This window comes from Porites lutea, chromosome 6 (genome assembly GCF_958299795.1).
Source record: "Porites lutea chromosome 6, jaPorLute2.1, whole genome shotgun sequence".
NCBI classification, from domain to species: Eukaryota; Metazoa; Cnidaria; class Anthozoa; order Scleractinia; family Poritidae; genus Porites; species Porites lutea.
The window spans coordinates 20,448,774-20,462,124 of record NC_133206.1 but is presented as its reverse complement, the minus strand read 5'-3'; the positions used below and the strand labels follow the sequence as shown (position 1 = coordinate 20,462,124).

The 13,351-nt window shown below is 37.1% G+C and overlaps 1 protein-coding gene across 1 annotated transcript; it reads right to left on the bottom strand.

Annotated features, from left to right (window-relative positions):
• Positions 1–1,001: 1,001 nt before the first annotated feature.
• On the bottom strand, positions 1,002–9,880 carry LOC140941371 (adiponectin receptor protein 1-like). The gene is made up of 5 exons (XM_073390362.1): positions 9,240–9,880; positions 5,562–6,226; positions 4,498–4,685; positions 3,849–4,042; positions 1,002–3,503 (listed from the first exon to the last, which is right to left on the bottom strand). Exons 1-5 carry the CDS (start codon positions 9,660–9,662, stop codon positions 3,387–3,389), a joined length of 1,587 nt encoding a protein of 528 aa, XP_073246463.1. The 5' UTR covers positions 9,663–9,880; the 3' UTR covers positions 1,002–3,386.
• Between the last annotated feature and the right edge of the window lie 3,471 nt (positions 9,881–13,351).

The following is a 13,351-nucleotide window of genomic DNA, read 5'->3' as shown; positions in this document are numbered from 1 at the left end:
TGACTCCAGTGGCTCGCCTCTGTATCGACTCTATACTTTTTATGTGCCATTTTTTTGGCTATTACAAAGTTGCGCGCGAGACTGGGTCAAACTGCACTATGGGATTGTTTTGGGAAAGCTATCGCTTCTTTTATTGGCTATTACAAAGTTGCGCGCGAGACTGGGTCAGTGGTGTCAAACTGCATTATGGGTTTGTTTTGGGAACGCTATCGCTTCTTTCATTGGCTATTACAAAGTGTCGCGCGCGCAAGACTGAGTCAGTGTTGTGTCAAACTGCACTATGGGATTGTTTTGGGAACGCTATCGCTTCTTTTATTCGCTATTACGAAGTTGCGCAGGAAACTGGGTCGGTGTTTTACCAAATCAGCACCATGGGATAGTTGTGGGGACGCTATCTCTTCTTCTTCGTCCTTTAAAGAGGTTCCCACAACGACTCAGTCTCAAGCACAACCTCCAAATGGCCAAGACAGAGCGCCCGAAAAAAGGCATTGATGAACATATATCTCCTCAGAAAAAATATCTCAAGAGTGACCAACATCAATTTTCGCCAAGCATTAACATCCATTAATAATAAAGAAAAAAAGTTCATGGGAATTGGTAAGTTATCACCAAGGTAAAAATACTTTCATTTTTCAACTAATTCTTTCAAGGAGATTCTGGAGAATTTTTATGTGGATATTTTTTTTCTCAAAAAAGTAGGGTCTTAGTCCTACAACCTTCAGAAATTCCATTTTTTGTATGTACCCCTTCCAAAAAAGTTTGACAATGGAAGGGGAGTAGGGTTTATTGGCCTGACGCTCTGCCTGTGGGAGCAGAATCATTTTCACATTGCATCATGTTACGTCTAGACGAAAATTCAGAAGTGACCGTTCTGCTTCCTCGTTGTTCAGAATCCAATCCATCCTTATCCCAGGATTTCATCACTTTAAATAACAAAATACACTTACGGTCTGGGAACAAGTCTGCAGGGAGTGGTTAATGCACAGTAACTTTAACATATCTAACAACATAATATTCTTTTATTATAATTGTCATCTTTTTGAGCAATTTATGTTCACACAAAAATATAAATAACTTATATACAAGAGTTGCAACAGTGTTAGCAGCCATTTGGTCCTGCCAAATGGTGGACATGGGTTTTTGAAGGGGCAGCATCACGATAATTCCCCCGAGGTTCTGTGTTACCTTTTCTAAAATTATGCAGGTACACTCCCTGAAATTACCTTTGAACAAAAAAGTACAAATTAATTCTCTGAAGGTAGCCTGCGCAGCAAGCGTTTCAACACGAGTTCGTCGAGAAAGTTGGGACGAGAGCAAAAAAAGAAAAGGATAACTTTCGCGCTATAACTCGACTGGACACGCTTGCTACACAGGCTAATCTGAAGGTGCCAAAAAAAAAAATTATTGAAATTTTTTTTTAAATAACATTGTTCATCTTCAAAATGTCAGGCCTATTTTCAGTTGTGTGCTGAGCAATATAGGCTTTTAGTGGAAGAAAGGCTGACAGCGACTTTGTTGGATAAAAACTTGATATACCAGTGAATATCAGTTCCATTCATATGCATGATTTGATTTACAATACAGTGAAAGCTCATTAGCAGACAGCTCTACTAACAGCCACCTGCACAAAACCCCATTTTTCTCACCTCCCATACACACTGTATTTTCACATTCCTGTTTGCGGGCAGCTCCAGTTACGGGCACCTTTTTTTGGATCCTGAGGGTGTCCGTTCACAAGAGCTTCCTCTGCATGCGAAAAGTAGTAGCGGTTTGGTCACAAAAAGGTGACCTCCAGCCTTGCTTCCACTCAAGGCCAGAATACTCAGTACAAAACTATACTGTGACCTAGGATTTTAAAGTTTGACTTCTTTCCTACAATTCCTTAGCCAAAGACACTAACAGTTTGCATGTTCTAATATAGTAACTTTTAGCAAACATGTGCATTCTCAGGGAATTTCCATTGATAACAACACTTCTGGTGGACTTGCAAGGAATTCTTGATCTTGCTGACACTGCCCCCTTAAGACAGTACATTATTTGGCAATATTATTGGCCAAGCAATAGCTTGGCATATTCCTGTTGTATTATGGGTTCATGCTGCTTCAAATAAAAACATTCTTTTTGATATTTCATGGTAAATATGTGATAAGCAGCCCATCAAATTCTGATATTTTTTAAGTTCCTAATAGAAGAAAACTTTTTGACCATTCAATAATAACAATAATAATATACAAAAATAAAGCTTCATTGTGTAGTAGAATTTAGTTTCCACTAAAACAAACTTTATCATTATAAACATTATTTTTCATTTAGGCACTTAAATTTTCTCTATAGATCTGAATGGTGCAAGAAAGTTAAATATGTAGCAAACAATGACATATTCAGCATAATGCCCCCTTGTGTCGTTTGCTTCAAATTCAATAACTTAAATATGTCATAATCTGAATGTCAGTCATAACCCTTTGAACTGTATATCAGAATCTAAATTCTCGATTCTTGCCCAATGCATTCTCTATGGAAGAAGAAGGGAGACATTGTTCAAGTGTCAAGGTAATTAATCTTGTGTGATATGTCTTTAATTCTTATGACAACTTTGTTTTAAACAGCATTCATAAAGCACAGAGAAATTTGGTGCTGATCACTCTTAGGGCTTAAAAGGTTAATCATGTGGTATCACAGCTCACCAGAATGTGTACTGAAAGTACGATAAGCAAAGAAACAATGTTTTTTTCTCACAGCTACAAAGCATTTTTCTGGAAAACAGTACTTTTACCTCTGGAACAGACCATAAGGAAGGCCTGTAAAGATCAGTGTAGCTTGACAAGTACACATATGTGCAGTAAAAGACTGATTTATGGGATACAGGAAAGAAAAAATGTGACAAAGGCAAGATTATAGTGTGCTCTTAGAAGGGGCAAAAGTCTAAGTAAACTAACCCTACATAAAAATTTTAAACTTTATTTTTAACCCAATGATTGATTGTAAAAAGTCTTATAATTATATTTACAAACTGTTTTGCTAACTTTAAAAAATACAAAACACTAGCCTATCACTAACTTACAAAATAAATGCTGTACAATAGATTGTTGGAGACAACTTTCTGTCAAACAGAACTGCATACATTAACTTTGAATAACAAATGAAACCCCAAATTGTACAATTAACCCTTTAAGCCCCAATATCCACATACCAATTCTCCAAACTGATCTCTATACATTTCTTTAAAGAATAAGTTGAGAGAATTTGATAACAGATCAAAGCATTTTCTCTTTAGTGATCATTTTATTAATTCTCATAGCCTTATCTCTCGACAAGGTATGGATATCATTAGGAGAAAATTGGTGTTGGTCACGATTGGGGCTTAAAGGGTTAATTAAGCCCTGAGTTCAGTTTTCACATGCTGTGCCATGGTGAAACCTGTAATATGCCATCTGGCAGATTCCATACAAATGAACAAAGGCTGCAGCAACCACAAGGACATGAAAGATTTGGTGGCTTTGGAACTGTAAGTAAAAAACAAACAACATGCATAGATGTGAGTTTAGATGAATCTCAAATTCTCAAACTTCCCAGAAGTACCAAAATCAACTCTATTTCTTTAGTTAATCACTGTAATTTTACTCCCCACCCCCCCTCTCTCTAAAATTTCTTTTGCCCAACAGGATTTTAAAGGAGCCACAGTTGCAATGTCATAGCGCAATGCAATAAACACCTACAACAAGCTATCTCTTAACTTAGTTTCAAATAATCTGACTCTGGAACAAGGTCAATAAAATGCACCCTTTGGCTGAACATTGCAGGGCAAGAAACTCTGATGTGAAAGATAAGAAGCTAAACTGGCTGCTTACCCAGATATCACATTTGCCAGGAAACCATCTTTCTGGAACCCTGGTAGCGTACATGATAGCACCAGCTATGTACAAGACTCCCATAAGAGCCATCCAGCCAACAGAAGCCTGACGATGAGCAAGGGTCACACCATATGCGGCCATGAAATGAATAGCCGGAACAATTCCTGAACATCCAAATGTAAGGAACAAACCTGATGGAAAAAGACATGTATGAATAAATTGTTGAATTTTGAGTAAGGTGCGATGTAAAAAGTTCTTGCCTACAGTTGTGTTGTGCCTCCAGCGCACTTTTTCAACATTTCAGCTTTTTAAAAGTAAAGGGCTTTCATAGAAGGGGGATTTCATAAAGCTTTATGGCATTGACAAGAAAATACAATATTAAGTGAAAGGACAATAGATTATAATTAGCAATTTTGAGTTTTACTTTCTTTTGAAGTCTCTGGAGAACTTTCCAATTCCCAGTCCTGAAAGAACACTCTATAACCTATGATATCTTTGATCAGTATAAGTGAAGGTGGCACTCAGTGTTAGTACTATTGCATATTTTGATTTTTTATCCCTTTTGAATTGGGAGTCTTTAATCCAAGGGGATAACAGTTCTTGCTCTTTTATGGTTTTCTATATAAAAAAAATGACCTGATCATACCTGCTCTGAGTACTCGGTACTTGGGAGTGTTAAACTTGCTCCACAATGAAACAATAATGCACATGATACCAAGGGAACAGATCACTGACATGTAAACAATTTTTAGAACTCTTGAACAATAGAATCCATAGTAAAGAGGAGGAACAAACGAACCCATGATCAGCATAGCAATTCCTGAGTAATCAAGTCTGTCAAGAAAAAATCAATAACATTAGTGTTAGCTACAGAAATTATTGTTGATACACCGTACATGAAAGCTCGAGTATAGTGAAAGCAGCAGGGGTATTTTGGATAACACTAAAAGCCAATGACCCTGGGCCCCAGTTGTTAAAAACCTGGATAGTGCTATCTACTGCATAATCACTCTTCAGTGAATAAGTATTCAGGAAACCAATAAATATTGCGCTATCCAGTGGATAGAGATTTATTCAGTGGACGGTGTTATCCAGATAAGGGTTAGATAATTTATTGTGTAAATGAAGTTTCTGTTCCATTTGCCCTGTATAATGTCCCTAACTGGAAAGTTGATTCACTTAATTCCCCAACCCTGACACCAAGACTCCAGAATCATTCAGTGTTCTGCATTCTACAGAATATCCCCTGCTAGAGCAGAAGTATACATATTATTGTACACAAATTAATGCTCTAATTTATACAAAAAGAAAAACCTATTTTTTTACAAATTAATAAGTTAACCCTTTAATTAACCTCTTATAAGAGAAAAAAACAGGATAAACAATTTGTTACTCCTTTTGCCCTAGTCAAACTGTCTTTGAACTTCACATGTAACAAACGTAATGCCCATAAATAAGCAATACCTATTGCTCTTGTGCTATTAGCATTGGGTTTAACCAATGTGAAGCCAGGCCTTGGAATGGCTCTGCCTGATCAGATATAAACATCATTAGAAAAATGGATTTTGCTACCTAGAAAAATATGTTCCAGGTCTACAGTACCACACAGGTATATATATACAGTATATGAATAAGATAAGAGAATTGTGCAGAGAATATGCAAGTTGATTTACATGTGAAGGAAAGTCAGATACGTGGAAAAAACCTCACCTGCTAAAAACTTTGGACACAGTAACAGAGTGGCAGTAAACAGTATGGAAAAGCCACGAGAACCCCAAACACAATATTGCACCAGCAAAAAAGGCACCAAATACCAGCTTCTCCTGCCAGTCTTTTGGAAATGGATTGGTGTTGGTGATTGGTCGCAAAAACATGTACAACATGACGCATATAAAGGCCACAAATCCAATCAAATGGGTCCAGATATTTCCAGTTTCAGAGTGAATTTTAAAAATGCTCTTAAAACAAGACCTAAATGAAGGCATGGGGGGTCGGTGATGGTGTGATAAAAAGTCATTGTCACGAAGCCATTCTGGAAGCTCGAAATGCGAGAGGAGATACCATCCAGAGCGTGCTAATTCGATTGCTTTCTTTGAGATCCTCTCAGCTTTGTCAGCAGCATCATGCATGCTTTCTTGCACATTGTCTTTAGCTGTTTTTAGTATGACCTGAACTCGTTCAGCAGCATCAGTCATGTTTTCTTTGGTTGATTTAAGCATCACCTGCATTTTCTCAGTAGCTTCGTGTATGTTATCTTGCATTTTCTCTGCAGCGTCATGCATGTTTCCCTTGATTTTAACAGCTGTATCCTGCACATTACCCTTAACAGCTTGGAACATAACATGCAAGTTTTCCTCTCCTTTGACTATAAAGACCTAGAAAAAAAGACATGCATTTTTAATAACACTAATAATCATTGTCATCATTATGCGAGGAAAACTTAGCACCTTTAAAGACTAACTTATAAGATGGGCTGGAAAATGAAAATGAATAGATTAGGGAGTACATTGATGAAGGTAGCTGCTGATAGAGACAGCCGATGTTAAGACTTTTAATCTAAATACTGATTTGAACAAAGTAAGGGGGAAAGAGACTTTAAATATAGGTATCTCCCCCCCACATCCCCTCCCACCTACTTTCATACATTATGTAGGAAGCAAAAGAAAAACGAAACCAAAACAAATTTTTAGCTGTTTCGTTCCCCACCTACTAAATTTTGTATGAACACAACTTGAAACCCTTGCACCAGCCCTGAAACCCTATCATGTATTGCCTACATAACTTTATGCAGCACCTGTTTTTCACTACAGTATTTTAATTCTGAGTTTTCTGTCATTACTCCCGCAGGCTTAAATTAAGTATATTTTACAAATATACTTTTTTTCTGTGTCATCCTGCAATGATAATTCAAGCCCCAAACCATAATTCAAAGGGGAAAAACTATAATAAAGTGTTGCTGCAAATATCTAACTGTCGAAACCATTCATCAGTAAAATAACTTAAATGCATGCAACTCCATAATTGGTTTTGGCTCCATTAAATGTCCTACACCAATATTACTGCAGAACATTTCAAAGTGGACCTATCCACAATGAGAGCAGAGTAAAGAATGGTTCACCTGCAAAAAAAACATTGAGGCTCCCTAAAATTGCTTCTTAATACTAGCAAATAAAACAATAAAACAAACCAAGAAAATGACTTTTCTCCATAGTCTGAGAGCTAGCCGTGAAATGTTTCCACAGGAGTAAAGTAGTTTACAGAGTGAATTGGTCAAACAAAGCGGCTGATATTAATTCCTACAGTGTATAAACCATGTCACTGTTGCTAAGAAACAACAGGTGGCAAGAACTAACAGCATTTGCATGTTACACCTAAAACATGTTGTGTAGATGCTAGTCATCTGCATTCCTGTTAAGTGGTAGGCAATTTGACATGTCAACAGACTTAATTATTAACTTAAAAATGCTAAACTCAAGCAAAACAAACTGAATCTACTTTTCACATACTCCTTTTTAATAATCATTCAAATGGCAAAAATAGATTCCCTTTTAGATTGAAAAATAAATAAATAAAATGAATAAAACACTTCAGATAGATAACCTGGCAGAGACTTTAATCCTCTTCCAAACGTCCATGAATAAAAACAAAGCGATTAACTTTCAATACTACAAGAGGCAGTAAATTCTTATCACTAAAAGTGGTTCACTGTGTCATTGACATAACTGGGTACCAGTGCCATTGAAAGACCACAATAAAACATGCATGGTATATATAGGCAATTCAATATTAGTTTTATCTTTCTTTTACATTGTAGGTTGACAGAATCTGCTCATAAACATTAACTTTTGAAATTTTAATTAAAACCAGGCAAAAACCTCCAATTTAACCAGGGCTCAAATACATTTCTGGGAATTTTAATAAACACCGGGACTAATGCAAACTCAGACGTATGACTTCAGGAGTTGCTCCGTCTTTATAAGGCATTTATACTTCCTCACTTTTATTATTGTTCTATGGTGTGGCATTTCTCTAGTAAACAAGATTCTGATAAACTGGACCTTTTAAACAAACGTATTCTTCGATTTATTTTCAAGGATTTTAACTCTGAGTACAATAATTTACTTAAAAAGGCAGGAACTGCAAACCTTAAGGACAAGCGTTTACAAAACATGATTCTCACTATTTTTAAATGTCTTCATTTTTCTGATTATCCAAGATATTTAAAAGATATGTTTCGTTTACGCTCTAGCACCTATTTTTTAAGAGGACATAATATGCCCTGTTTGCCCAAACCATCGACCACTTCTTATGGTATCAATTCCTTTAGTTACTTGGCAGCAACATCTTGGAATTCTCTCCCTGACCATTACCGCACTATTTCTGATTTTACTTCTTTTCGACGACTGATATCTACTGGGAACAATAATTTACTTAAAAGGGCAGGAACTGCAAACCTTTCTACATCATGATAATTTGCAAGTTAGTTGTCTAGGTAGTTAGTTATCTTTTTTGCTATATAGAATTAACTTTTTATTATAATTATTTATTAATGTAGTTGGCTCGAAGATATTAGCACTTGAGTGCTACACTGTAAATTCGAGGGTAAATAAAGTTTATTGATTGATTGATTGATTGAGTTCAGGTCGGTCACATACTGGTGCTTACTCATTCTCAACCACTCTGACCACTTGTAATAAATTTGGGGTCAAGTGAAGAGGATCTGAAGCGAGTCAGATCGGTCAGAGATAATTAATTTGTTGGGGCAAATTTAATTTGAAAAAGAAAGAAACCTAATTATAATATGCCTGCCTACACCTGCAGGCAAGATGAAGCAAATCTTTTGTTCTGTTTGGCTATGTGAGTGGGCAAGGATTTCCCACATTTGTCCCTGAAGAAAAACGTTCTCTTGGCCGCACAATTTTTTTCAGTATCCTCTATTTCTTCTAAGCTGGTCTCTGTTAAGATGGCTGGATGTTGGCCTCGCTCATTTTTAAAGCACCTGACCAATCCCCAGCCATCTTGACTTCACGCTTGGTCAAATGTTTCTGCTCGTGTGGCGTGTATGGTCTCGTGAGTTCACAGAGTTCTTACGTAACCAGCAGAAAAATAAGAAACGGAACCACAAATTCGCTGGGCCTTTCTTGCCAAAACACCTTTCAAAAATAAAATACTTCCATGCCGTGATCCTATAATTATGAAATTGACAACAAGGTGGCTCACATCAATCGTACAATCCACGTGTGACCACGCCAAATACACGCTTTCCTTACATACTTGTACTTATCTACTCGTTTTAGTTTATATACTCCTACATTCCCAAACGAAGTAGGGAAATAAAAATGGACCGGATACTAATGTAGAAATATGATATTAGCGTATTAAGTTTACCTTGGCTTGCTCGAGACCAAGCAAAGCGCATGTTACACTTTCTCCGTCTACCTCTTCGTCGCTATTTTCGCCAGCATGGTCCTGGTCATTTTCGCTTTCTTTACCACTTGCACTAGTGGTATCTTCGTTTGCTACCCCCTCTGAATCTTTCTCGCCTTCAGAACCTGTGTTACTCGAACTGTCGTCCTCACAACCCCTACTTTCGACTGTTACGTCGACACTGGTCACATATTCTAATGGTTTTTCCTCTTCTTGTTGTTGTTCTAATGGCATTTCTTGACCATCGCCTGGCGAGCTAATGTTTTCAGAGGAATCACAGCTGTTTTCAGATCTTTCACCATCCTTGTCATTCCTATCCTCATTCATCAGCTTGGTCGTGGTTATTTCGCTCATGTTTGTCCTTCTTCTACGTAACTCTGCCATGTATTGCAATTGTGTCGCGGTTGATCTGAAGTATTGCGTTATAAGGCAGTGATCACAAAACTTTTCACTGATATTAGCTATTACACTTGACAAACGCAAATCTGACGCTACTCGATCGACAACCTGGATATCTTCGAGGGCTACACGAGTCTTTTTCTAATTAACACTGTGGAGGTTTCGTCTAAAAACGACCCTCTTTCCGATGATAGCCTTCACAAATTGTGCACTTCCTCCTTTAAGAATCAAACTTCGACCGAGTTGTTTTCAGAAGGTCGGATCATGGCTTTATGCCGGTGGCCTGATCATTGTCCACCAATCACAAATCATGTTAGAAGAATTTACATTTGGCGCGTATCAAAGAGACCAATCAGATTCTTCCTTAGAATTGAGAAATAGGGCGCTTACTGGGGACAAAGTCCAGCTATTTTTAGAGTATGAATGGATAATCCACAAACAGAACAAAAAGGAAATGAATACCAAAACTAAAAGATCGGGTGCGTAGAAATCTGGAGGATACGAAAATATTCTAGGAATTCCTAACCAATAACTTTGCCATAACTTACAACAAAAGCTAATGGGAAAAATTTAAAAAATGGACTGGACTCTAGAAAGGTGGATCTGAATTAGCAGCATATCACAAAAGAAAGGGATGCTTGCAGTAGTGATGAGAGAAGTAGCCTAAGTGATTATAGCCTCCCATGCAGATATTCTTTTGGCTCTTTATCTGGGAACAAAGTAGAGTTACACAGGGTGGCCCATTCAGCCTCCCCTCCTAGGGTGGGAAGGGGGGCACTCGACCAATATTTGGGTTAAGGTGAGTTGCTGAGGGTTTGAAACCCTGACCCTGATTAGGACCAAAAAATCCTAAAATAGCTACCCTGTTTAGGACAAAACCCTCAATTTCATTACCCTGTTTGAGACAAATTACAAAATGCAAGCCATCTTGTTTTAAAGCCGTTTATTGGCAATTGCAGTAGAGTAAAATTCACTTTATAATCTGTCATTGTACACTCAAGAGTCCAAACTATTTTCATCAAACAAATGAAATAAATTGTGCAGGCAATAACTTGTTTATATTAGCCAAGGACAAACTCGCACAAATTTTATACCCTGTTTCAGCATTCAAAGAAAGTAGTGTCCGATAGCCCGGGGCTAATGGATTGTGCTATCAGGCTAGTAAATTCTGTTCTTAACTTGCTGATTGGCAAGTGAAGATTTTTGGGGAATTATTCAAATTACAGAAAAATTGTTATCAATCCGGCTCATCAAAATTTTTTGGGCTAGTTGAAATGACTTTTGGGCTCACATGCTAACTACAAGCTGTAAAACTGACTTTCTTTGCACCCTGTCTTTATGACAGACTTGTGCGAAATTATATATGCTGTTTAGGACACTAGAGAGGAAAAAACTATACCCTGCCCAGCGGCACATCCCCACATAAGCCATATAAGGGAGTACCTCACCCTTTCAGATTCAGCCAAAAGGTTGGCATCCATATTATAATACTACATGTGATCAATCTAAAATATAGTAAGACTTAAAAAAAGTATATATCTGTCGTAGTTCAATATTATCCTTGGCTTGAGGTGTTACTTTTCTTTGTTTTTGGGTATTGTAAGATGAGGCCCTGCCAGGGGGGGTCCCATGTCGCCCGTCTGAATTTTAAAACGTCTCGTGTCGATGTTTATATTAATTCTTGTCGCTTATTGTCGGCTTTGCTGTCATTGTCGCAATTTGGTTGTCTCTTGTCGCGATTTCATTTTACGCACTGTCACCACTTTTTGGGCCATGTTGCTTGTCAGAATTTACCCTGGCAGGGCCTCTAAGATGATGAGTTTAGAACAAAGAAAAAATAGTCTTGAAATGTCAGCTGTCTCCTCTCCCTAACCAATGCTCTCATATGTAGGTCAGAGAGAGGAGAAGGCTCACATTATTTAAAACTATAAAGCAAAATGAAATTAAAACCACAAAATAAACTGAACCACAAACATACACAAAAAAATTATGTTAAGAAATGACACATGTCAAAAAGAGGTATGGTTACAGTGCCCAGTGAATTAAAGATAATTTTATTTCCTTGTTTCACAAAAAATAATTTTGCAAAATCATCCTTCAAAGCCACTGTGGAAATGACAATTCAAGGAGAAAAACAGCCATTTCACATTACACCAGAAAAATTAAGGGCGGATCACAAGTCACAAAAATATCCTTTACCACCCTTCTCAAACTCAGTCATAGCGTTAAGGTAATAATAAGACATCAAATTATTCAAAACATAGAATTTTTTTTCAATTACAGCTGATATCTATTGCTAATGTTAACTGTTTTTAAAAAACTTAACAGTTTGTTCAAGTATAAGTGGCTGAATAAGCTAATTTTATTTACTTGTAAAATTGTACACGTTTGTGGATCAATACAAATTTATTGCTTTCTGTAAAATTTGTGATAATCAATAAACAGTTAAACAGTTGAACAGTTACCACAAATTTACCACAGAAACAAAGGTAATGTATAACAACACTACTTTGTTTGGCACCAAAAAAAAGAAAAGCCAGTATTTAAATTACCATGTTCTAGGCCAGTTCTAGTTTCCCATTGCTGATCTACAACTAAAGCATTTTAATAATATTGTGGACAGTCTCATAACCGAAATAATACAATAAAAACAAGAAAAGCATTTATCATCTTAAAATAACCTTCTTAGAAACAGATCTGGATCAAGTCCATTGATTTCTTGAACTGCAGCCATAATGCAGTAACCAAGCAACCCGTTCATGCCCAAAAACAGTTTTTGACCATGGCACATGAGGCTAGTCTTGCTTCAAAAATTTCCAAAATAGAGGATAACTTTTTAAAGTATACTCATTCAAAAATGTCTACATTGCCATTTTTTGTTCCATTCAACCATTGTTTGTCGGGTTTAAATAAATAAACATTATTACAAGATTGATTTGCTAGGACTATTGAAAAACTTGAAATGAGGTTGGGAATATTTACTCAGAAAATTGTTACACCACACATTCTTTTTTCTTTTTTTCCGAAAGTTTTGGTTGGTGGGAGAGGAAACCAAATGTCATCAAACTGTTAGTCTCCCACGCAGCTGTTTTTGTCTCCTTCTCATGCAACACTCCACCGTAAGTTTGAGCGTAATGTGACAAGACAAACACAGCTGTGTAGGAGACATCAAACCGTGTCACCTATAGGGATTAAACAGCGCCTTAGCATGGGGAGGGGCCTAGGGGACCTGTGCCCCCCCTAGTTTTTGCCCCAAAAAGTCAAAACATGCAAGCATAAAAGTTGAAAATAAAAATTCATCTCCCAGAGCATTGAAACAAATTGTTTGTAGTATTTCAAAATATGTCATTCCTGATAAACTGTAATTTACAATTGATGACCAACTCTCTACAACGGCCACTTTTTTTTGGCAGAGAGTCCATACATTGACTCTAATTTAATCCTCTCTGCAATGGCCTTTTTCTTCTGTCCCCAAGGTAGCCATTGTGGAGAGGTTCAACTGTATATCCATTTCCCCAATCCATGTTACTATTTTTACTCCCTAAGGTGATGCACAAAAATACGACAAAACATGTCAGATGCAGTCTAAACGCGTCTAGACATCTGGACGCCTCATTCTCATCTTACTAGATTCCATTCATCTCGTAATATATTCTCTCATTGTCTGTTCTTTG

Bases quoted from the DNA above. Each gene is read 5' to 3' on its own strand.
- LOC140941371 (XM_073390362.1), bottom strand. From the start codon at position 9,662: ATGGCAGAGTTACGTAGAAGAAGGACAAACATGAGCGAAATAACCACG. The intron at 4,686-5,561 runs GTGAGGTTTTTT...TTTTCTTGACAG, and splicing joins GTGTCCAAAGTTTTTAGCAG to ACTTGATTACTCAGGAATTG. The intron at 4,043-4,497 runs GTATGATCAGGT...TTTTTCCATCAG, and splicing joins GTACCGAGTACTCAGAGCAG to GTTTGTTCCTTACATTTGGA.